Source organism: Myodes glareolus, chromosome 9 (assembly GCF_982192425.1).
Source record: "Myodes glareolus chromosome 9, mMyoGla1.1, whole genome shotgun sequence".
NCBI classification, from domain to species: Eukaryota; Metazoa; Chordata; class Mammalia; order Rodentia; family Cricetidae; genus Myodes; species Myodes glareolus.
In genome coordinates, this window is record NC_142034.1 from 25,073,336 (window position 1) to 25,096,790 (window position 23,455).

At 54.9% G+C, this 23,455-nt stretch overlaps 1 protein-coding gene across 3 annotated transcripts; it reads right to left on the reverse strand.

Moving 5' to 3' along the window:
* Positions 1 to 74: 74 nt before the first annotated feature.
* Positions 75 to 21,389, reverse strand: Mllt6 (MLLT6, PHD finger containing). Of its 3 annotated transcripts, none has more exons than XM_085695727.2 (20): positions 21,108 to 21,389; positions 19,819 to 19,898; positions 19,353 to 19,407; positions 19,067 to 19,176; positions 17,974 to 18,077; positions 17,504 to 17,597; positions 15,213 to 15,440; positions 14,572 to 14,670; positions 12,327 to 12,546; positions 10,854 to 11,468; positions 10,319 to 10,500; positions 10,069 to 10,177; positions 8,930 to 8,996; positions 8,659 to 8,804; positions 7,858 to 8,055; positions 7,686 to 7,768; positions 6,340 to 6,689; positions 5,902 to 5,992; positions 3,381 to 3,737; positions 75 to 2,671 (listed from the first exon to the last, which is right to left on the reverse strand). In XM_085695727.2, the coding sequence occupies exons 1-20, from the start codon at positions 21,214 to 21,216 to the stop codon at positions 2,630 to 2,632; spliced, it is 3,339 nt and encodes a 1,112-aa protein (XP_085551853.1). In that variant the 5' UTR covers positions 21,217 to 21,389; the 3' UTR covers positions 75 to 2,629. The 3 variants fall into 3 exon arrangements, with proteins under 3 accessions (XP_085551853.1, XP_085551854.1, XP_085551855.1); XM_085695728.2 differs by having other exon boundaries at positions 12,411 to 12,546; positions 21,108 to 21,388; XM_085695729.2 differs by lacking the exon at positions 6,340 to 6,689 and having other exon boundaries at positions 21,108 to 21,388.
* Between the last annotated feature and the right edge of the window lie 2,066 nt (positions 21,390 to 23,455).

The window sequence follows — 23,455 nt, forward strand, 5'->3', positions numbered from 1 at the left end:
AGATGGCTCCAATTCTGCATCTTTCCCCTTACCCCACCAAAGCTCTTTATCAAAAAATGGACCAAAGTCAGACATGGTGGTGCACACCTTTAATCCCAGCACACGGGAGGCAGAAGCAGGTGGTTCTCTGAGTTTGAGGCCAGCCTGGTCTACATAGTACGCTCCAGGACAGTCAGAGCTACATAATAGAGTAGACCTTGTCCCAGGAAAACAAAAACAAAAACCACTAAGACTGTAAGATGTGAGGTCATTCTTGCCATCCTGCCGTGTACTCTGTTCCTAATTTTCCCTGTGCCTGTCACTTCACCAAAAGTGTCACAATTTCCCTCTTGTCTCAGTACAAGGGGCAACACCACCCAGCAGTGGTGGCAGTACAAGCTTCTAATCCCAGCACTCAGAGGCAGAGGCAGGCAGACTTCTGAGTTTGAGTACGGCCTGGTCTACAGAGCAACTTCCAGGACAGCCAGGACTACACAGAGAAACCTTGTTTTGAAAGCTAAAAAGGTGGTAGTTGGTAGTACACGCCTTTACTCCCAGCACTTGGGAGGCAGAGGCAGGTGGATCTCTGTGAGTTCGAGGCCAGCCTGATCTAGAGTTGAGTTCCAAGAGAGGCTCCACTACACAGAAAAACCCTGTGTCAAAAAACGAAAAAACAACCAAAAACAAACAAAGAGCAGCACCAATCTATGCGAGGCCCAGAGCGCTCAGCATCCTGGCCCAGAACAGGAAGAGGAGCTCGGCACAGCTGAGAGCAGAGTTCCGGAGATCGGAGTGGGGCCTAGGAGCATCTGGGCAGGGCGCCTAGGGCTCCTCCTTACTCCGCATGTGACAGCCTTCCAGACATCACAGCAGAGACGACTGGTTCTGAATGGAGGCTGGGGTAACGGTGTGGGCCTGGATGAGCAAGCAAGCTGTTAAGAATCTGAAGAATCGCTGGCTTTTAGACTAGAAGTTAAGAGCTGAAAAGATGAGGACCATGTCTTTCCGATACTAAGCAGTTAGAAAAGTGAGTATTTCTGAGGTCAACACAACTGACCCCTCAAACAAATCCTTCCTAGTGCCAAAGAACTTGCTCCTGAAGGTCCCAAACCCACCCTAGTATCTTACAAAGTCTTATCAACAGGAATATTATTTTCCATACCAGAAAAAAAAAAGTTGAGCAGCACAGGCAAAAATATATCTGCACTACGTTTCTGTCATTGCCAAAAATATACACATCTTTTTTATTACAAAAAAAAAAAAAACCCAAACAAACAACCCCCGAAACAAAACCCAAACAGAAACACACCAAAATGCACACATGCAAAGGGACCCACAGACATGAACATCGGGGAAAACTGGCCCTCAGTCCCAGCCAGTGCAATCAAAAGGGACACAGGCCTCCATGGCTGCGCTTCCGAGGCCCCACTCAATGTTTCTCACAACGGCCTTGGGCAGACTGACTCTGCCGCCTACAACCACACCCTGGAGAACAGCTGGTGGGTGGAAGGGACAGTGGTTAGCTGAAGTGGCTTTACTAGCTGGTGAGGGTGGGGCTGAAGGGGCAGGCGAGCTACTTCAGGGATGGAGACTTCAGATAGGAGAAGCAGTGCTTTACCCCTCCCTAATCTCTTGTGCCAGGAAAGACCAGATTACCAGTGGGGGGAAGAGGCCCTGAGGGGCCCTGAGACAGAGTGGGGTCCAGAGAAGGGAAGGTAGGATATTACCCTGATTCAGAGCCTTCAGCCCCCAGGAATTCTCCAATATTGGAGTACTGTTCTTTTTTTTTTTTTTTTTAATTTTACCATTCATGCCCTGGAAAAGGACCAGAGCTGGGAAGGGGGTACAGGCTACAAGAGCTAGGAAGTCCTGCTCTGGTTCTGGCCACTGCTCCTGTCCTTGCCCTTGGCTGCCCCAAGTCCAGAGAAAGAGGTGACAGACAGACAGGTTAAGCAGACTGACCATAAACACACACTCACACTCACACTCACACACACTCTCCCTCTCCCCACCCTCGGCACTCCTCAAGCCGATAGTGCAAAAAGGGGCAGGACACCAAGGACAGTGAGGGACACCCCCATCCCCTGCCCAGCCCCATCATGGGGCCCCAAGAGGTGCTATCCTGCCCTTCCTCAGCCCCCCACATCTGTAGGCTTTTCCAAGCTCAGCTTGTGACCCTCAGCGGGGAGGGATGATGGGAAACAGTCAAAGGGACCCCTTCTGCTGGGAAGACTCTGAAGGTCAACTGGGACCAGCCCTTTTTCCATAAGGAATACCACACAGGGGTGGCCCAAGGGCCTACCCTGCAGCTTCCCCATTCAAGTGCTGACTGGTTTACGTGGTAGGTCCAACCAACTCTCCACTTCCTATGCCATGACCTGCTTTGTTCTTTGGGGGGGGCCCTAGGTATCTGCAGAGGATGGGGGCTCCTAGGCAGGCTTGGAGCCTGTCCTCCCCGATCCTCGCTCCTGAAGCAGCCAGTACAGTGCGGGAACGGGCCAGGTGGAAGGGGTTCCCTCCAGTCTCTCTCCACAGGACCTGGAACTCCAGGCACACACTCCCTGGGCTGGCTCTCCAGAGTCCGGGCCCAGGTACCCATTCCAGGCAAGGACCCTCAAGCCATGTAGGGGTCAGGAGAGGCAGGGTCGAGTTAGCCTTTTTCCTGGCTGGCTGAGGCTCCCTTGTCAGTGGTCTGAAAAGACAGGAAGGGAGGTTTTGAGTATTGGAGGCATCTGGCCCTAATGCCCAGGTAGGAACAGCTCCTGAGGACGGCAGAGGCTGCTGGAACAGAGTATGGAGCAGCCAGGCCTGCAGTATGTGGAGTGAGAAAGTGCCTAACTTGTACCCATAGCTGGCTTCCAGGGCTCGGGAGAGTGAATTCTCCAAGGAAGAAACAGGCCTGCCCAGAAGGCATCTCTTTCTAACTGCTGCACACAGGAGGGAAACAGCATTTTCTAACTACTCTTCCCATTGGAAAGCTGGTTTTTAAAATAGACTTTAAAATAAAACAGAAAATCACAGTCAATGTGTATATGCATGTGTATCATGTATGTGTGCACAACAGAGGACAGATTCCTGGAGTCAGCTCTCTCCCTCCACCACATGAGTCCCTGAGATCAAATTCAGGTCATCAGGTTTGGTGGCAAGCACCCTTTTTTTATACATTGAGCCATCTCACCAAGCTGGAAGGCTGTTTTCTCTAAATGGCTCAGAGTGGCCTTTCTTGCCTCTGAAGAAGGGAACCCCAATGGGCACTGAGGTCCTGCTGTCTGCAGCCAGCTATCTGGTTGACCTAGGGGTTGCTGCCTCCCACTACAGATCTATCTGATGATGTCACTGTAGCCATCCCCCTCTGCTTGTCCCTTAGAAGGGACAAAGGAAGACCCATGCCCCTTACTTACCCCTCCTTTGGGGCCACTCCCACTGGCATCTGCCCCGGGCAGGCTGAGAAAGGGGTTGGTCTGGGCAGTGAGGACTGGCGGTCCGCCTGCTGCTGCTACTGCTGCAGCCGCAGCTGCTGCAGCCATGAGACTTGTATTGCTGCCGAGCGAAGGGGCCACCAGGGCTCCAGCAGGCAGCAGGGGTGGGGCTGATGCTGTAGGCAGCAGGCCAGGGGTGCCCGCAGACAGCAGTGGGGTGGAGCTTCCAGCCAGCAGACTGGCCATGGGCAGCTGGGAGCCCCCAGCCATCTGCAGCCGTTGCAGCTCCCGTTTCTGCTGAATCTGTTGGATCATCTGGTAGACCACAGTCTGGTGCTCCTGCAAGGACAGACTGCTCATTGGTAGTGGCCCTGCTGACTCCCCAAGGCTACCTGCCTTGCCAGAGCAGGGCCCTTCAGACTGGAACCATAAGGCCCACGACAGGAAGACCAAGAGTCTGTCTCTACTTTGGCACTCTGGGCCTCCGTCTCCCCATCTGGACAAGAAAAGGACTACATGTGGCCAGGTAAGCAACTGCCAACTGAGCACCTGGGCAAGTGCAGGTCGTACACAGCTCTGGCCCTGCCCACCGAGTCAGGTCCTCAGTCCCTGTGACAACCACACTCCAAACAGAATGCACTGAAGTGGGACAATCTCCAAGCACTCCCCCCCCTTTTTTTTTCCTCTTTCCAAAAACTAGTTTGAAAGACTTGGTGGCACTCATCATGCAGAAGCAGAAGAATCTCTGTGAGTTCAAGGTCAGCCTGGTCTGTAAATGGAGTTCCAGGCTAATCAGAGGCTAGTGAGACACTGCCTCAAAAAACAAAAAGAAAAAAATTTTGTCTGTGGCCAAGAAAGAGGCCTCAATGGTTGTCCTTCCGAGGGACCTGGATTTAAGTCCCAGCAGCTACAAGGTAGCTTTCAACAATCTGCAAACCTAGTTCCAGGGTACCTAATGCCCTCTTCAGGCCTCTGTGGGCACTGCACACATGTAGTACACAGGGAGATACATAAAATAAAAGTAAATGGAAAAGCGGGGGGGGGGGGGGGGGGGGGGCAAAAAAATTGCTTTGTTTTTGAGGCAGGGTCCTATTCAGCCCAGGCTGGCCTCAAACTTGATATGGAGCTGATAATGATCTTGAACTCTCGGTTCTTCTGCCTCTTGAGATTATAGGCGTAAAACGCCATCCCCAACTATTTATTTTTATCTAACTTTAAAAGGCATTTATTTTCAGTGTCTCAAAAACCAAAATAAAGCTGGCCATGGTGGCACATGACTGCCTTCAATCCCAGCATTTGGGAGGCAGGGACAGATGGATCTTTGTAAGTGCAAGGCCAGCCTGGTCTACAAAACAAGTTATGGGACAGCCAAGGCTACACAGAGAAACCTAGTGCGTGTTTGTGTGGGAACAACAACAACAAAACACCCAGCTGTCTCAAAAACAGAGAATAACATTCTGTCAAAGAAATCGTGCTTTTTCTGTTCCATAAAGTAATCAGTTCAACTGCTTCTCTTCTTGAATAATTATTGGTAAATTACACTTACTTACTTTTTGTGTTGGGGGTACAACTGGTGGTCAGGGACTCTACTCTCCCCTCTCACCATGTGAGTTCCACAGATGGAACTCAGGTCACCAAGTTGACAGCAAGGTCCTTTCCTGTGGAGCCATCTGGGGGGGGGGGGGTCTGAAACAGGGTTTCTCTGTAGCTTTGGAGGATGCCCTGGAAACTCCCTCTGTAGACCAGGCTAATCTCAAACACAGAGATCTGCCTGCCTCTGCTGCCCAAAGGCTAGGATTAAAGGTGTGCACCACCACTACCCAGCTCTGTGGAGTCATCTTAACAGACTTCTTACTGTTTGGAGTTTTGGTTTTTTTGGTTTTTTTTTTCTTGGTTACTTTATTTCTTTAAGACTCAGGAATTATTCTCAAGTCCAGGGCAGTCTCCAACTCATCATGTTGCCCAGGCCTGCCTTGAACTCATGGCCATTCCCCAGCCTCAGTCTCCAAAATGCTTGGACTACTGTCATTTACCACACACCACACCCAGCGACCATCATCTGTTCGTTTTGTTTGGCTTGATGGGGATGCAGAGAAGGACCTAATGCGTGGGGCACCACTAAGCCACACTCCAGCTTCAATCCCTCATTTTTAAAAGGTGAAACCACTTCTCTCTAAGATAGATCCAAGATTTCAATCAAGAGAATGTCCTCTGCATAGAAACCTCCCCGAGATCCTGGAAATCCCCTGAAGATTCTTGGAGCAGCGACTGCAAAACTCAGTTCCTTTCTGGACCTGCCACTCTCCAAACCCTGTCACTGCAGTGTGACCCAGCAGCCCCAGACCAGTGCCCAGGAGGCCCTGAAAACAGTCTTGTCTTTCAACTGCTCACAAGTCCCCCAGGTTCAAGCCCACCAGCCTGGAGACCCTCCCCATGGTTGCATTCTTGGAAGTAGGCTCTTTGGGTAGAGCTGGCAGCGGATGGCAAGGGAGGGGGTACTCACTGGGGTCAGCTGTGGAGAGGCCAGGAGCTGCTGCAGCTGCTGGAGCTGCTGCTCTTGCTGCTGAAGGAGGTGTCTCTGCTGCTCTGTCAGGCTGAGGCCGGTATAACATAGGTAAGAAGGTACCGAGAGGAAGACCCCACACCCACAAGTTCCCAGATGCCCTCAAGCCCAGGCAGATGGACAACCTGTCCAGAAGACTAGCAGTAGGGACATGATTCAGATCCTGTCCCCTGAACTACTCCTGTCCAGATACACCCAGAGCTAAAGTCTGAGGAGTCCTTAAAGTCAACAGACTGCCAGAACTATAAATGCGATAGGGCCAAAGGGCATTTTTTTCCTTTGGGGGTGACAAGGAAAAGGTGACACCTTTGGTGACAAGGGGCATCCCTCCCACATCCAGCCTCCCATTCCCTTCCCTAGGGCTGAGATCTCCCTCACCTGTTGAGACAACCTGGCAGTTGAAGCGTGGGGGCCCCGCCAGTCTGGCTCAAGCCCGCAGGGTTGGGAGCAGCAGCCCCATTCAACCCCCCCAGAAGCCCATTGAGGGGCAGGCTCCCGCTGCCAGCCAGCCCACCCAGTAGCCCCTCAGTCATGGGCATGGCTCCTAGCCCCGCTGCTCCGGGTGCCCGGCCCAGCCCATTCTGTGGCTGCGGTGGGAGCGGGGCAGGGGCCCCGGGCAGGGCCAAGGGCAGAGCGGCGGGGCTCTGCTGGAGCAGGGGCAGCGGTGGGGGCGTGCTGTGGAAGGACAGCGATGAGCTGCTGCGGCTCGGGCAGCCTGAGTGTGGGTCCTGGGGAGGAGGGGGAAGGGACAGGTCAGAGGGTAGGGGCCAGCAGGACCTTTCTGGCCCCCAGCCCAGTATCCACCAGCATTCTCTTGAAGCAAAGCCCCCTTAAGCCTCCAGGCACCCTGGAGAAACAGCAGGGCCTGGTGAGGAAAGCCAAAGGGCTGCAGATCATGTTTAATGGCTACTTCCAGAGGTCCAGCACCCTTTGCTATTCTGGCTTAATGACAAACAACTGATTTTCCAAGGGAACCAGGTCCAGGGGTGAGTACGGACCTGTACTACTCTGTCATTTCCACGACATGGCTAAAGTCACTGATGGTACCTAAGGAACTCTGCAGCCAAGAGCTCTCACTGGAGCAAAAGGCTCAGGTTCAAATCCCACAACTTCAGGGCCTTGGGGGCCTTGGTTTATGTATTCACGTACTGTATGTGACAGCAATATCCATTCCACAAGGTCACTGTGAAGACTAAGAAACTCTTTAGGGCAAGCTCGCAACTGGTGTTGCTTTTATGATTATGACTGCCCCAAGTCACAGTAAGTAAGTGGCAGAGAAGAACCAAGAGCCCGGTTTGCTGGATTCCAATAATAACCACAACATAACAATAGCAACTGCTATTCCAACCGCCACCAATTACACAGGGATTAGTGTGTGTGAGGCACTGTGAGGAACCCTTCACAAAGGCTTCTCAACACTCCTTCCCCAAGACAGCCGGCCTTCTCTCGTGCTCCTTTAGCCCTTAATTGAGCGCATCTTTCTATTATTTCTCCTTTGCAATTTGCTGTTCTCTTGGGTGCAGCCCATCTCCAGGAGGCCTGAGTCTACTTCATTCACTGTCTGCTTAGCCAGTGCCCTGTGTTAAGGAGGCACCCACCCATACTACTTATTTAAAGTAACAACCAATCCTTCCAGTGGCCAGCTTCCAACAGCTGCTGGGTAGAACTAGACTGAAAGGACTCTCTCCAGTTCCTCCTCCCTGTCCCCTCCTTGCAGTGCCCACCTCGGAAGACGTGGACGTGTCCAGGCCAAGGCTGTTCCTCCCTGGAGGGCTCTTGCTGGTGCTCAAGGAGTCATTGCTGCCCGCTAAAGGAAGGAATGTGGGAGATGCAATGGGGCCAGTTCAAGCCACTGGGCAGGAATTCCTCACCCCAGACTGGACTGGAGGCCCTCACCTTGAGGAAGCAGCCCATAGTGCCCTGGGACAGGGCCATTAGCGGCAGGCAGGGCAGCAGGCAGGGCAGGGAAGGGCACAGAGAGCTGCACATTGAGGATCTGCAGTCGCTCCTTCTTGGCTGTCAGGCTGAGGATCTGCTCCTGGAGCCGCTGATTTTCCTTCTGCAGCGCATGCAGGGCCTTCAGCATCTCCACAACTTCAGAGAGGGAGGAGGAGCCTGAGGTTAGTGCGGCACTGCATCAAGGAGGCAGGGCCAGCGGGAGGGACAGGGTCTAGAGGGCAAAGGCTACCCAGAGAGATGCCTTTGGGGAGGAAGATCTGGGATACAGAGGTTTGAGGACTGCAGAAGGCTCCTGATGCCACTGAGATTGAGGGGAGTGGGTACAATCTGGGGTTTGGTTATGACCTGTGCCAGGAGGTCATGAGGAACAAAGGTAGAGTTAGCATTGACTACCGAGAGCACCACCTATGCAAGGTTAAAGATGAGTCCTGGGGCAGGGGTGAGGGATGTGTGTATGTGCCATACTCAGACTTAATGTGGAGGGGAGGGGCTTGATCCTGCCCCAAATTAATGTACCAAACTCTGTCAACTCTTCATGGGAGCCCTTACCTGTTGGGAGGAGTGGGGGTGGTGGGGTGGGAGAACCTTGGTTGGAACGTAAAATGAATTAAATATAAATGGTTTAAAAAATAAATCAGCCCTGGGGCCACTGGCAAGGCCAGTAAAAAGGCTTGAGTCCCTAGGGAAAGGGGAAGGAGTGGCTGGGACAGGCCTCCCGTCCCTGTGCGCCCCGCTCACTGTTGACACCAGCCTCTCCATCGCCCTGTTTCTCCAGCAGCTGCTCCATGTTAGTTGTGCCCGGGGCTGTGGTGTCTAACTGGCCACCCCCACAGGGCGCCGCTGTTGTCTGGTCAAAGAGCGCAGGGAGGCTGCTGATGGGAGACCTGAGACCAGAGGAGACATCAACTCAGGCTCACCTAGCACACTGATTCCAGCCCACCCCCGCCAACCAGGTCCTCAATCCTGCCCCCACCCAGCCCTCCCTCCACCAAGGTGCACCCTCCCTCACATGGAAGAGAGACTCTCCTGGGGGGAGGTCCCGTGACACCGGAAGCTGCAGTCTTCTAGGTCTGGCTCTTGGAAGGAGAAGGATGGCAAGGGTCAGGGGGAGGGGAAGCTACTTGCCTCAGGGCCCTCCCTGGAAAGTGGGTGCTGCTCCTAGAACCTCAACACAGCCCCCTTTTTCAGTACCCCCCCAAGCCTAGGCTGGTAGCTCATACTGGCAAGGAGCTGAGCTTGGCACCCCCATCTCAGGAAAGCTCTTCCCCTTCCTACGGGGCTCTTGCTGTCTGTTTCTAGATCTTCCAGTTACAGAAACTGAGGTCAAGACAAACCTGGAGCAACTGAACCAGACACTGGCTGTGTGACCTTGAGAGGGTAACCAGCCTCTCTACAGCAACCGTTCTCAGGATTAAAATAAGGTCGGAAGAGTGACGGGCTTAGCTGGCGGGCTCAGCAAGCACAAAGCAAGCCCTTAATCATTGTATTATCCTAATTAGCTTTGACTTCTTATATTCATAAACTCAGATGAGAAAACTGTTGTCCACAGGAGACACACACACACACACACACACACACACACACACCTGCTGCTCTGGGTTATAGAAAACACACCAATTTTACTCAACCAAGTCCAGAAACAGAAGTCAGATTTGGTTTTAACTCAACTGGCAGCTTACAGTCAAGCCTCGCCCCCAGGCTGACGGGGGGCGGGGGGGCAATCTCTGTTCGGCTCTCAGGGATTGAGTAGACTCTGGGGAGAAGATGTGGGAGCTTGCCTCCCACCCCCTTAATTCCTAGATACGTGGAGAGCAGAAAGCCCAGCTGGCGGGACCTCTGTGACCCCGACTACCACTGCACAGGAGGGGCCGGGGAGAGGTTAAGTGCACTGGGCTGGTGCTGGCTTGTCTTGAGCTGGCTTTGCCATTCTCTACCTAGGGTTTTGAGGTCACTTCTCTTCTGTGGATGGGGCAGAATTGCCCTGCTGGGCCCAACACTGTTTTCCCTAAGGTGTCCCCAGGCTGGAAGTGTGTAGATAGATAAATTTGTTTAGGCAGAGGAGGCAATGGCCGGGGGTGGGGGGACCCTCATGCTTTCTATACTCATGTTCTTCAGAAGCAAAGGGAACAGGAGCAGGGGCCAGCATACCTGTGTGGCTATTCTCGGCTTGGGTGAGGAGGGGGTTAACAGTGCCCACGGGGGTTCCAAAGATGTGGGAAGACGGGAGACTGAAGGTAGAGCCAGCCAGAGAAAAGACCTGTTGGGAGGACCAGACTCCAGCCTCAGGTGCCTGCTCGCCATCTACCACAGCTGGAATGTGTGGTAGGACAAGGCACACCTGGAGAAGAGAGGGCACACGACAAGAGCTGTCCCCACCTGCCCAGGAACAGTGTCTCACCTGAGTGGTGGAGATGGAAGCAGAGGAGGATGGGAGGGTGCTGGTGAACGGGGAACGGCTGAGGCGGGGCAAGGCTGAGGTCCCTGGAGGCCCCAGCAGGCTGGAAGAGAGTGGGGTGCTACAGACAGCCCGCAGCATCCCTCCACCATGAGAGATGGGGTCTTTATTACTGGTGTAGATTCCTAAAAATACAAAGACACACAGGAAACCCTAAGGTCCCTTTATACCCCAGACTCCTCTTCAGATGGTGAAGGCAGCCCCTCTTGGGACTCTGGCCATTCAATTCTACTACCCCGCCTTGGTCTGGGCAATTCTGAGCTTTTCTTACTATTCTATTAGAACACTCCCAATCCTGCTGGCGTGGACCCCAGTCTCTTCATGCAGGGGACATCTTAGAGCTAATGGCCACCTCCATTCTGTCTTTTGGAGCAGTTTCTACCCAGCTACATTTCCTCTAACTCTTCCATTTATGTCCCTGCCTTCTCACAGGACTGGTTAGTCCTTGAGACGTTCTTTAGCTACAGGAGTCACTAACCTGCCCCCAGAAGAGGGGATTCCAGGCTCAGGCTGGGCAAGCTTCCTGAAGGCCCGAAGGTCCGGGAGGCCAGACCCCCAAGGCCGGAGCTGACCAGGGAGCCTCCGGAGAAGGGTGAGGCAGCAGTAGCAGTAAAACCAGCCAGCTGAGCCCCAGGAAGAGAGGCAGTGGGGCCTGTGGCACCCTCCTTGCTTCGGCTACCCTTAGGACGGCCTGGCCCGTGGCGGCTCCTCTTGCTGGCTTTGTGCTTCTTCTCCTTCAGGCCTGTCTCAGGAGCCTCCTCGGCAGGTCCAAGGGTGGCACTCAGTGCAGGCATCCGCTTATGGGAGCCACCTGCTGAGGCCCCAGCTCCCGAAACATGGGGAGACTTGTAGTCCCCAGGTGAGGGGGCTCGGGCCCGGCTGGAGCTGGAGGAGGTGGCAGAGAAGCGCATGACGGGCCCAAAGCCAGAGAAAACCACCTTCTGCTCGAAGAGGTCAGCCTTAGGGGGCTCAGGGGCTGTGGGCGAGGGAGGGGCTGGCGGAGTGGGGGCCATGGGCTTGGAGTACTTGTCTTCCTCGGGCTGCTCCAGCTTGGGGAATGCCGCGAAGTCAGGAGAGCTTTGCAAGGACGAGCCTGCAACAAAGGAAGGGGATTACTGCTGGACCACCTCCCTCCCTCGTTCCCTACCAGCATGAGGGAGAACACTAGCCAGGGAAGGAAGCCTTGTGTCCTGCCCAGCTGTGTGTCCCAGGTTAACAGCCCCTGCTGGAAACAACAGGAGGGAAGCCACTTCCACCCTTGAGTGAATGACTGTTACGTGAGCACTGGCAGGGGACAGGTTCTCACTCTGCAGCACAGGCTGGCCTCAAATTCAAGCAATCCCACAGCTCCCAAATGCTGGGATTACAGGCCTCTGTGCCTGGAACTAATATTGGTGCTTCTGAATGGCCCTTCTGACACAAGAGTAGGGGACATTACTGCGGAGCTGGAGGGGTTGGCCCTGAAAGGAACAGAGGAGCTCTGACTTAAGAAGGGAAAGGTGAGGGCTGGGGAGATGGCTCAACAGTTAGGAGCACTGACTGCTCTTCTAGAGGACCTGAGTTCAACCCCCAGCACTCACATGGCAGCCCATAACCACCTAACTATGAAGGCATCTAACACAACTACCTATAACCGGACTGACACAACCCATCTTTAAGGATCCTACGCCCTCTTCTGGTGTGCAGAGAAAGCACCCACATGCAAAAATAAATAAAATCTTAAAAAAAAAAAAAAAAAGGGAAGGGTAGAGAACCCAGCTGGGAACTGAGCCACTGGGGGACGTGGCGGGGGGGGGGGGGGGGGGACGGGGACATGGGGGAATTCCCTGCCATGTTACCCCACATCAGTTTGTAAAAACAAATGAGCTGCGAAGCACCAGGCCCCTGCCAGCCACAACAGCTATGACAAAAGGCTCCCACTCCCAGCCTCCTCCACGACACCCATACTCACCTGCAGGCTGAAAAGACCCCCCAGAGGAGGAAGAAGAGGAAGAGGAGGAGGAAGAGGAGGAGGCGGAGGTAAAACTGCTCACACCTTTCCCACTGCTCAGTTTCTTCCCCTTATGACTCAGGCTATGGCTGGAAGACTTTTTCCCCTTTGAGTCCCTGCTGCCCTCAGAGGTCTCCTGAGTGCTGGCCTCATGGTGGGAGGAAGTCGGAGCTGAGGAGACCTAAGGGAGAGACAACAGAGGCTCATCGCCAGCTGCACAATCCAGCTCAGCCTGATTTGGGAGTGAGGGTGAAGACACAGGACCTGGGCTCAATTGTCTCCAGGCAAGGAGCCGTGCGAGGCTCTAGAACAGTGAGACAGGAGGCAGCTGCAGAATTCTAGGGAATGTCCTGACCCTGTCTTTGCCCCAGGACCCAAGAGAGACCAGTCCACATTCCGCACTGACCTACTCAGCGAAGGCTCACTAGGAAATACCTCTGGCCTAAAGACTGGTGCTGGTCTTGGGCCCTCCAGATGTTACCACTCACAGTCACCTGGCTTTGGCCCATCTCTGAGGACTGCAAATTCTTGCTGGAATCCCCAAGCCTCCACACCAACCCTCCACAGGGCAGCCTGGCTTTGCTTCTCCAACACCCAGCTAGGAAGCCCCACCCGAGGAAGCCTCCCTACATACCTAGGCGAAAGACCCACTCTGTCTTACTCTCAGGCTGAGGTGCAATGCTCTGGGAGGGCAGGGTGTTGGGAAGCATTGGGGGAGCACGGCTGAGAGCCTAGAAGGCTCTGCCCTCCTTGCCATGGTATCTCTGTTGTGTAGCCTCTGGACCTGGCTCAGCAGCACCATCTTTAGGAGCACAGTCCTGGGGGTCAGGAGCAGCTCCATGCCAGAGACACAGCAGGGGTTCCGTAAATGAGTCTGATAGTGTGGTTGTTACCAGTGCCTGGCAAAGACAGTTCTGTGCGAGCACAGCCCTTCAAGCCAGACCACTGTGGTTGAAAGCTTTACTGCTAGCTGTGTGCTTTTAGACAAATTATGTAACTTCTCTGTGTTCTCAGCGTCACTGAGGAAGTGGAAGTGACCTGGCAAGGCACCTACCACACTGGGTTATTCTGAGGAATGAATTAAGTCCTCCTCATGTGCCCCTGCTCTCCCCTGGTTCCAAAAACATTCAGGCCTCTATGGAGTTGTGCCTGAGTACCTGAGAAGGTGAGCTCTCTTTAGGGTGGATATCAAGTATTCAAATTGAGCTTGAGGAACGAATGAGAGGGAAGCGAGAGCTACCCTCCCTGTGTTGCTACCCTCCCTGGGCGGAGCCCTCGTCTCTGTCTTCCTTTGTTCTTTTCAGCAGCTGGAGTTCTGAAGGGAGCCAGATGTGGTTCGGAAAGCCACCAGGAAAAGAGGAGCTGGGGGAAGGGGGCCTAAACGTTGGGATGGGTTGTGAGGGGATAGGCAAAGCTCTGCAGCATGTCCAAGGGTCACCCCCATTGGTGGGGGACCCCCGACAGGTCTTTTATGTACCTGAAGGCTCCTGGAAAGGTCAGACCAGCTTTCCCAGGTGAGCCCAGGGAAGCAAAGCAGGAGGGGAGTTACTGGGACAGTTGCCACAGCAACATCACCCAGGAAACCTGATACCTGAGCCTCCTGCTAAGATGCCCAGTGCCCTGCCAACCATGCAAGGGAGTAGAGGTGACTAGCAGTAATGGGACGAGAGGAAGTGCTTTCTCCAGGCCCCCAGGGGACTCACACAGTCTGCTCTGGCTTGGATTAGCACTCACTGGCCTAGTGTAGGGTCTGCCTGTTGCTCCTTCAAATGCTACCCATTTCTACAGCCAAGCCGGCTGAGAGGGTGGGGTGACTAGGGATTTCAGGGTATTGCCAGAAGCCGCTCCCACCCAGCAGGAAGTGGGATCTAGACGTCCTCCCAGTGGCAGGAGTTCTCAGCCTATCCCTCAGGGCTGGGCCCCAGAGCATGGAAAACAAAGCCTGAGGGCCACACATCTGCTCTCCAAAGACCAGAGCCCAATGCTGAGCCTCTGCTAGGACAAAGGTGCTCCACGGCAGTTAGCCGGCAGGGAGGCACCCCCACCTCACCCTTAGCATGTGTGGGGCTTGCTGAGCAGAGGTGACATTAACCACGAGCTGTGAGAGGAAGCCCAAGCAGGCCCCTGCTCACCCTGACCCTTTACACTACATACACAGTCACCCCTGGACTAGCACACTCAGCATCCTGAGAAGAAGCAGTAATACCTTATCAGCAGTGGGGACCACAGGCGGGGTGAGGATGCTGGGGGGGGACTCAGGCCGCTTCTTGTGCTTCTGTTTAAGGCGTTCCTTATCCTTTCGACTCTGGGGAGGAAAGGGGGACCAGATATTGATGGGAAGGGGAGTTTGACACGTGAATGTGGGGAACTGAGCCCCTCTTAGGAGTGGGGCTCAGTGAGTCCTCTCCCTCCACAGAGGGATGGAAGACTCCAGCTGGACAGGAGTAGCTCAGGCAAGATCCTCTGAGAGCCAAGAGCCCCTCCCCCCATCTTCCCTCCTGCTAAAAATAGCCTGTCCCATTATCGTGCCAGTGACAGAGCACCACACACATGAGCAGGCACTCACAAGGGTGTACCCCTGGAACACACATACACTTCTTGGCATGGGCACAAGGGGATAAGCTAGAGATGTGTACAAACATGTAGGATCACAAAATCAGAGGTTAGGGGCACTGTCACGTCGTGAGGAAAACAGAGAACAGGCAGACATAGAAGCCAGGTCCCAACCTCTGAGCCTCAAGGTGTACCTCCTTAGCTACCTCTTCAACCTCAGTGGCCTCCGGGGAAGACCTAGGCACCTGGTGGGAGTCTCTGAAAAGAGCTATGTGAGAAAGAGCAGGCCTTCACCTTCTTCTGGCCTTTCTCATGGTGGGTAGGGTGCTTCTCCTGCTGCGTGGATGGTGAGGCCGACCGGCTTCTCCTGCCAGTAAGGAAGCTGTTGCTGCTGCTGCTGTTGGCGCCGCCGCCGCCTCCCCCTGTACCACCTCCACCACCGCTGGTACCACTGCTGCCACCTCCTCCACCGCCTCCTCCTCCTGTTCCTCCTCCTCCCCCGCTGGAGTGCCGGGATGTCTTCTGAAGGTAGAGATTGAGAGGAATTGCCAAACCTTTCTTTCATTAGCTTAAGGAAAGTTTCTGAAGGTCACAGGATCCCAGAACAAGTCCCTCTGCCCCTGCAGGTCACCCCTGTCTTCTATGACATGCTGTCAACCTAGAAATCCTAGTGCTTCCCCAGCTGTCTTTTGTTTTGTTTTGTTTTATGAGACAGGGTTTCTGTGTAGCCCTGGCAGTCCTGGAACTCGCGCTGTAGACCAGGCTGGCCTCGAACTCACAGAGATTCAGCAATCTCTGCCTCCCAAGTGCTGGGATTAAAGGCATGTTACACTGTCGAAACAATGTACAGAGGTCAGAAAAAGGCACAGACCAGCCTTAGCCTCCAAAGAGGTACAGTGAGGTTGGGCGTGGACCTGGACCCAGGACTCGGGCCTCTTGCTGCCTTCCTATATTCCAGTGCTCTCCTGGCGTCCCAGGCAGACTCACAGCCCATGGCCACCTCCTTCCCTTAGAAAAAGGGTACGCAGAGGACAGTCCGGGAGCCCCAGCTCCTTGAGAACTCATTTCTCTCTAGCCCTCATAACCTCCTCCTTGGTCCTGCTTTTCCTCTCTGCACAGCAGTCTAGGTCCATCGGAAGATCTGCTGCCCTGAACCGGGAGCTGCCGGCAATGAACACCAAACTACCTCCCTGGGATTGCCCTCCTTGTGCCTGGTCTGACAGCTTTACCCACCCCAGGCTCGCAGCTGCTCCCTATGATCACCAACGACTCCCCAGTTGCCAAAGCCTAGGATTAATTTCAGGCCTCGCCAGCTTGGGCTCTGCTCCTACTTCATCAAGCTCCAGATCTTTTCTCCCAAGTCTCTTTCACATCTGGACCCAGTCTATTCTGGACACCCGCAGAGGCAGCTTCAGGCTTGTAACCTCTGCCTGCCCTTGCCACCCTGCCTGGGGACCCCCCAAAATCCGATTGTGTCTACCCTAGTGCCACCTGCAAATGCATCAAAACTCCTGACCTTGCCCTAAGTGGCCATCAAACTCTAAAAGCACAGCGACTATGTAATTACAAGCAAACCAGGACACCACTGAAAAGAGAAGGGGATCTATTAATCATTAGATGGGGGAAACAGGCACAAAACAAGATGATCTCGGTGAACCAAGGTGTGGACTCCCTGAGAGGCCAGCTGCCCCCTTCCTAACACCGTCAGGTACCCGCCTCTCCCCACCCAGTGGTTGGCGACAGCTTCTTGACCACTCTCGTGTTCAGACAAGCCCACCTTCGGGGACTCCAGCATCCAGCCTGGTCCCTGTCCCTGTCACCCGCCCCTCTTCTTGCAGCTGTCTCTCGACCCAGCTTCATGGCTGCTGCCAGGGTAATCTGCCTATAACACAAATCTGATCATATTACTCTCTGGCTTCTCAGGAGCTCTCCAAGCTGTGGCCTGGGGCACAGAGTCCTGGCTGCAGCCTACTTCTGCAGATACATCCCAGCCTGGGGAAGCTCCTAGTCTGTTCAGCCATGACAGTCTCATTTCGTCCCTCACTACCTGCCTGGTCCCATCAAACACCCTTCAGGCCCCAGCACAGGTTCCCCCTCACCTTAGGGCTCTAGCTACCCCTGGCATGGCCGGTTCCTGAGGACCTTTCTGATGGAATTGTTTGCTCTGCCTCCCACCCACCAGCTGGGAGACAAGCTATACCATCAGGGACGCTTTATTTACCTATCTGTGAAATGGGACGCAGGCAGCACATTTGGGCCATGGGAGAATCACACACGGTCAATAAGAGCCTTCATGAATGCAGCAAAGACCCTGTCCAAGCACAGGGTTATCCTACTTGTCCTCCTAGCTCTATCTAGCTGAAAGTTTCAAAGACTGGCAGGTGCGAGGGGGAGGGTTCTGTCTCCTAGCCTTGACTACTCACTTGGGCTAGTTCTGATCGGCACCCTGCAGGCTGCAATTCATTCCCTGTCACAGGAAGAGTTCCTGGAAGCAGGGACTAGGGGGCACGGGGGTCTTTCCACCTTCCAGCGCCAGGCACAGGCATGTCCCAGAGCCCATGTGCCCTCTAGCAGGCAGGACTCACCATCTTGCTGAAGTGGTATTTGCAGTAGCCACAGTACTTGACATTGTCCACCTCCAGCACTTCTTCCTCACACAGCAGGCCTGCCATCTGGGCACTGAGGAGAGGCAGGTCAGCAGGGTGTAGCCACAGACCACAGCTGCCTCCACCTCCTTCCTTCTGGACCCAAGTTCTAAGCATGGCATTGCCACCAGCTCTCACAAGAGAGTCCACTCCCCTTCCCCCCCCCCAAAAAAAAATCTATAAAAAGCTGGGCAGTGGTGGCGCACGCCTTTAATCCCAGCACTCTGAAGGCAGAGACAAGTGGATCTCTGTGAGTTCGAAGCCAGCCTGGTCTACAGAGCCAGTTCCAGGGCAGGTTTCAAGGTTACAGAGAAACCCTGTCTCAGAAAAACAAAAAACAAGCAAACAAAAAGATAATAGCACTCAACAGCCACCACAAACCCCAGAGCAGCTGGGAATGGGAATCTCACCAGGTGACGTGAAAAGCCTGTCGACATCCGTGGCGGTTACAGGTCATGCAGGCTCCTGATGCGGCCTTGCTCTCCCGGCCCTGTTCCTCACAGATGTAACAGGTCTGCAGGGCACAGCACAATGGACCCCTCCTCCAGGGAACCCCACCTTGCCTGCTGAGGGAGGCTCTGGCCTCCCCTCAACTCCATCCTGCCCTCCACCACCCTAGATCAGTGCTAGCCAACAGAATTTCCTACAGGAACAGAAATGGTCTCTAACCTATACAGAGCAAGTCAACAAAAGCTAGTCACAGGTCATCAATGCAGCCGGCATGACTGGGGGAACGAATTCTGAAAATTCTAAGAGTTTATTTAATTTTACATGTATGAGCGTGTCTGTATGTGTACCACAGTGTGTGCCCGGTGCCCTCAGAGGCCAGACGAGCGCACTGGATTGGTTCCCTGGAACTGGAGGTAAACATGGTTGTAGGCTGTCAAGTGAGTACCAGGTACTGAACCTGGTTCTATGCAAAAACGGCAAGTGCTTTATCTACCAAGCCCTCTCTCCAGCCCCAGTATTCAATTTTCAATGCACAGTCCTTGGTAACGCTTGAGAGGCTGGCATCTATGTTAGCCTAGCTCCCTGATATGCTGACTGGTCCACTTGCTGGACCTCTGCATATGCTGGATCTTTTCATGGAACCTGGGACCCGCACTCTCAAAGTCAGTTCTTTGTCACATCCTAGGTCGCAGCCTAAACTTCTCCTTCCTTAACCACCTTATACCCAAGCAAGCCTCACTGGGTGTCCTTTATCTCCAGCCTGTGTACACATCTGTCTTGATGAATAGCAAGCACTAGGTGCCTGCTGCACCGTATCTCTCACATATTAGAAACGCAAGAAAATAAATGCACTACTAACTAAAGGCTGTTCTCTGGCTGTGCTACTTTGGGGGAACTTACTATCTGCCAGAGTCACAGAGCACAGGCATACACCTGTCTGTGCATAGAAAGTAGTCCAGCAGTAAGCATCCACCTCCTGGGTTCCCCAAGAGAGCATAATGGTGGCAGCCCAGGACAATAGGCCAGGAAGGGGACTGGTGAGGGGCCACTGACCTTGTTGAAGCGGTCATGAGGGACGTACTGCAGCACAATGGGCTCCATGGTGAGCACGTTGGCAAACTGCACCTCCGGGATATAGAGGGCACACACCACGTGGGCCCAGCCTGGGACAGTGTGGGGATCAGCCTCAGCAGGCCAGCAAGCACAAGACCCCACCCCTCCCAGCACCAAGCTATAGACTGTCCCCTGCTTCCACAACCAGAGCAGGGAAAGCCAGCCCCCACCCCCCACCTGCTCAGGGGGCCTGGCTGACCTCAGCAGGTGTTCAGGGTCCCCTCACCTCCATTGTCAGTCCTCTTCAACGCCCCATCTTTGTGTGGGCACAGCTCACACCTCTGCCAATGCAAGATGCACAGGTGTTTGGGGGGGGGGATCTGCTGACCGGACCCTCCCTGAACTCATCCCAAAGGACCCAAGATGACATAAGATCTGGGTAAGGGTGTGCAGGAAAGAGGCTTGGCCAAGAGCTCATAACTGCCTTGACAACCTTTCATAATAAGTTACCAAAAAAAAAAAAAAAAACACCACACAAACACACACAAATCAAAGCCCCCGTGCCGGAGGTGGGGCAGAGCAAAGTGATGAGAAGAGGAGGGCTGGGCGCCTGGAGATGGGGGTCAGGAAACAGGATATCCTGAGTGGTAAAGCTTAGTCCTGCCCCAGCCTCAGGGTGCCCTAGCTCAACCTGTAGAAGATGCTGTGATATGGGGAAAGAAAAAAAAAAAAAGAACAGAATCTGAACTCACCACCCTGGCTGCTCGCTCCTGAGATTCACATTTCCTGCAGAACCAGGGTCCCGTTGGCACCTGGACGATGCCATAGCAAGCTACGAGTGGGGGAGGAGAGTCACTGAGCAAAACCCTCAGCCACTGGTTTTTTCCCCCCTGAATAACTGGGGGCGGGGAGAGACTCAGCGGACTAAAACCAACCCAGTAGGTGGGGCTGCTCCCCAGACTCTGGGTCACTCTGAAACAGGACCACAAGTAATGTTCAACAGCATAGAGCCAGTCTTCAATCACACGACCAGGCATTCCGAACAGGGACAAGTCTGACAGTCCTTGACCTTAAACTTCCGAAGATCCTCCTCCATCCCCATCTCTCTACCTCCTTTTTTTCCCTTGGACCTGTTTCCCATCCTCTGCCCTGACCAGACATCCGAACAAGAAATAGTCATGATTGTAACACGTTTTGTTGTTATGGGGGGGGGCACTTCTTAAAGGGCCAGTAAGGGACGAGGCAAAGAAGTCGGGGGTCCAAGAACCTCATTTTCTGTCTCTATCACAGGTACAGGTCAAAAGTCAAGGCTGAGCAGGTGCGGTGCAGGTAACCAGGGGAGACTGGCGGGAAGAGCCCGCAGTCACCGCATTAAGGGCTGTCTCAGGAAAGCGAGGGCTGGCTGCCTGTGCCAGACAAGCAGAGATGCCAGCCTGCGCCCTAGGCAAGATTCCTTAAGGAGTTAACTCCCGATCCATGTGCTGCTGGGGGAAACTCCAAACCTCCCTCTCCTCCATTCCGGCCCCCTGTACCACTGCTCTCCCAGCCTCAGCTCTTCCCCGGAGGATTTCAGGAGTCCCTTCTCCCGTGGGACCCTTCTCCTCCCTTCCCAATTCCGCTCCTCCCAGCATCCGGAAGCAAAGGAGGATGACCCCCCCCTTGACCTCTTCCTCCCGGAGCGGGAACCAAAATAAACCGGGTGGGGGGGGGGATACCTCGCAGGTAAACATTCTCAGGACAGCCCCAACACCGGCGGTGCGGGTATCAGGGAGTTCACTCCTTGCTCCCTGGACTCTCCCCAAAACTCCTTCAACTTGGGGTGGGGGGCGCGGGACTGGAACAATAGGCAAGAAAACAATGCCTGACCCGGTCCTGGAGGACCAGGCTGGGGGGGGAGCCCACGCCGCCCTTCGCTTCAGGTGGGTGGGGGAGGGGCACGCGCCCCAGGAGGGCTCCGGAGGGCGCGGCCGAGGGCACCCGGTGCGCGCGCCGCCCCCGGGGTCCCGCAGCCCCCCGCCGGCCGCCCCCCCCTCCGCCTTACCTTGGTGGACGGCCACGCTGCACGCGTGCCCATCGCAGTAGACCAGCGGATTTTCGGCCCAGCCCCTCTCGTCCGAACATACGCAGCAGCCTCCTACCATCTCCTTCATACTCCCATGAGCTCCCTCCGGGGCTGGGGGCCGGCCGGCGGGGGTCGGGGGTCAGGGGGGGAGGGAGGGAGCGGGGGCCGCGCGCCTCCTCGCCCCCTCCTCCGCCGCCGCCGCCGCTTCTTTTCTTTGCCTCCTCCTTCCTCCTCCTCGGCGTCCTCCTCCTCGCTCGCTCTGTCTGGCCGCCCCCCCCCGCCGTGCTCTCGCCCTCATGCCCCGACGGGCCCCCCCCCCCAACAATGAGACTCGCGCGCCGCGCTCCTCTTCCGCGCCGTTCGCCGGCTACCAGGGCCGCTCGGCCACCGTGCAACCCGGGCCTGGCGGGGGAGGCGCGGAGTGGCACATCGCGGGCACTCGCCCGCCCCGCGCCGCCCGCTCACGCGCCGCCCCCCCGGCCCCCCTGCCCGGCCGCGGCAGCCATGGCCGCGCGCCTCCGCTCGCTCGCTCGCTCCCGGCCCGCCCGCCGCCGGGTAAAGTCTTAGGTTCAGGGAACAAAGCCTGGCTTGGTAGGGAGCTTTTTGCTCGTGCGCTCCGTGCAGCTTTTCCGTTTTTTCTTTTCCCCTTTATTACTGTAGGTGGGTAGTTCCTGAGCCCTCCCCTCTGCAGGCTCTCGGTGTCACACTTTGGATCTCCGATCACCCGCCCCAGCCCCGCTTGAGTGTGTTCTTCAACCCTAGGAAAATTAAGGGGAGATTAAAAACCAAACAAACGAAAAAACAGGGGCTCTAAAAGAAATTGGGCGATGTGAACCATTTGCCTGTGCTTGGTGCTTGTTCTTGGAGCGGGGGAGGGGGGGAGTTTTTTTGGATGGCATTCATGGGCGCTGTCCCTGGAGGCCGCTCTGGAGAGTAAACAATGTCACCGGTAAACTTTTACTTGCTCTTTAGATAATGTTTTTGTTCTCTTGAGGCGGTCTCCAGTAGCTCTGGCCGGCCTTGAACTCACCGCGTAGCCAAGTATGACCTTGAACTCATTAGCCTCAACCACCGCCGCTCTAGTGTAAAGGCGTGAACCACCACGCCCGCAGAGATATTTGTTGAACTCTGGCGTCGCCTGGCCGCCAGAGTAGATATTCCTGCCCTCCGGGAACTTCTCTTTGAAGTCATTACTTTCTAGGTCTCTAGACACTTTTGGGGTACGCCGAGGTACCACAGCTTCTTCCAAGCCCCACCACCTAATTTCTCAAAGACTAACTCCACCTCCAGCCTCAAGGCGTGCTCAAAGATCTAACGCGAGTGAAGAAATCGCTACCTTCGAGGCCCCGGCAAACAGAATTACGCCTGACTTCTGGGCACTCACACAAACACAATAGCGCTCACAACCACTAGACGGAGGATTAAAGTACCCGAAATTGGGTCTGAGGTTTGGAGAAGGGCAACCCAAGACTTACCCCCCCCCATACTAATATAGGCCAAAGATAAGATCTGATTCCCCCTTTTTTTTCTTGACAAGGAGGAGACGGCACTCTCACTGGGACCAAAGGTCAAATACCCCCTCAGCGGGAGATTGGGTGGCCGAGGGGAGACGGCAGCCCTGGGGGTTTCATCCACACTTCAAAGACCTTTAGGCCGGGGACGCTTCCTGGGGGGGAGGGGCAGAAGGATCGGAGAGGAGGAGGCGGGCTGGGGGATTGAGGCTGGAGGGGATCGTTCCCCCTTCATCCCACTGCCCCCCTGGCCGACTCTTCCGCCGGGTCCGCCTCCTTTTCACTAGCACCTGTTCAACCGGAACATCAAGGGGCCAGGGCCCGCAGCTCCCCCCTCCGCGTCTCTTTAGTACCTTTCATCCCGGAAGGGGGGGTGAATCCCCGCCCAGGAGCGGGGGGAACAGGGCGGGGGAGAACTTGTCCTTGACCTGGTCTGTGGCGTCAGGGATTTACTCCCTTAATCCTGGCGAGGCGGGAGTTTGGGGAGGTCTGTGTGACTGAGTTCTGGACAACCCCCAACGCCGCTCACTCTTGAACCCTGGGAACCCCGAATGCTTCCTGGACGAAGAGACTGTCTAGAGAAGTGAATCTGAGGTAGTCCATTTTGTGGCTTCTGAATCAGCACACGTCGAAGGGCTGAGATCTTGCCTGTTTTTACTCAGATTGTGAACTTCGCTCAAGCGAAAAGTTAAGACTCAGAGGAGAAACCTTACTTGAAGTTTCTAGCCAGCTACTTCTACTAAGAATAGAACTGCAGGAAAACGGCGAAAATGTCTGCCCTACCTTTGAAACAGTTCCAAAATATCGGAGTATTTA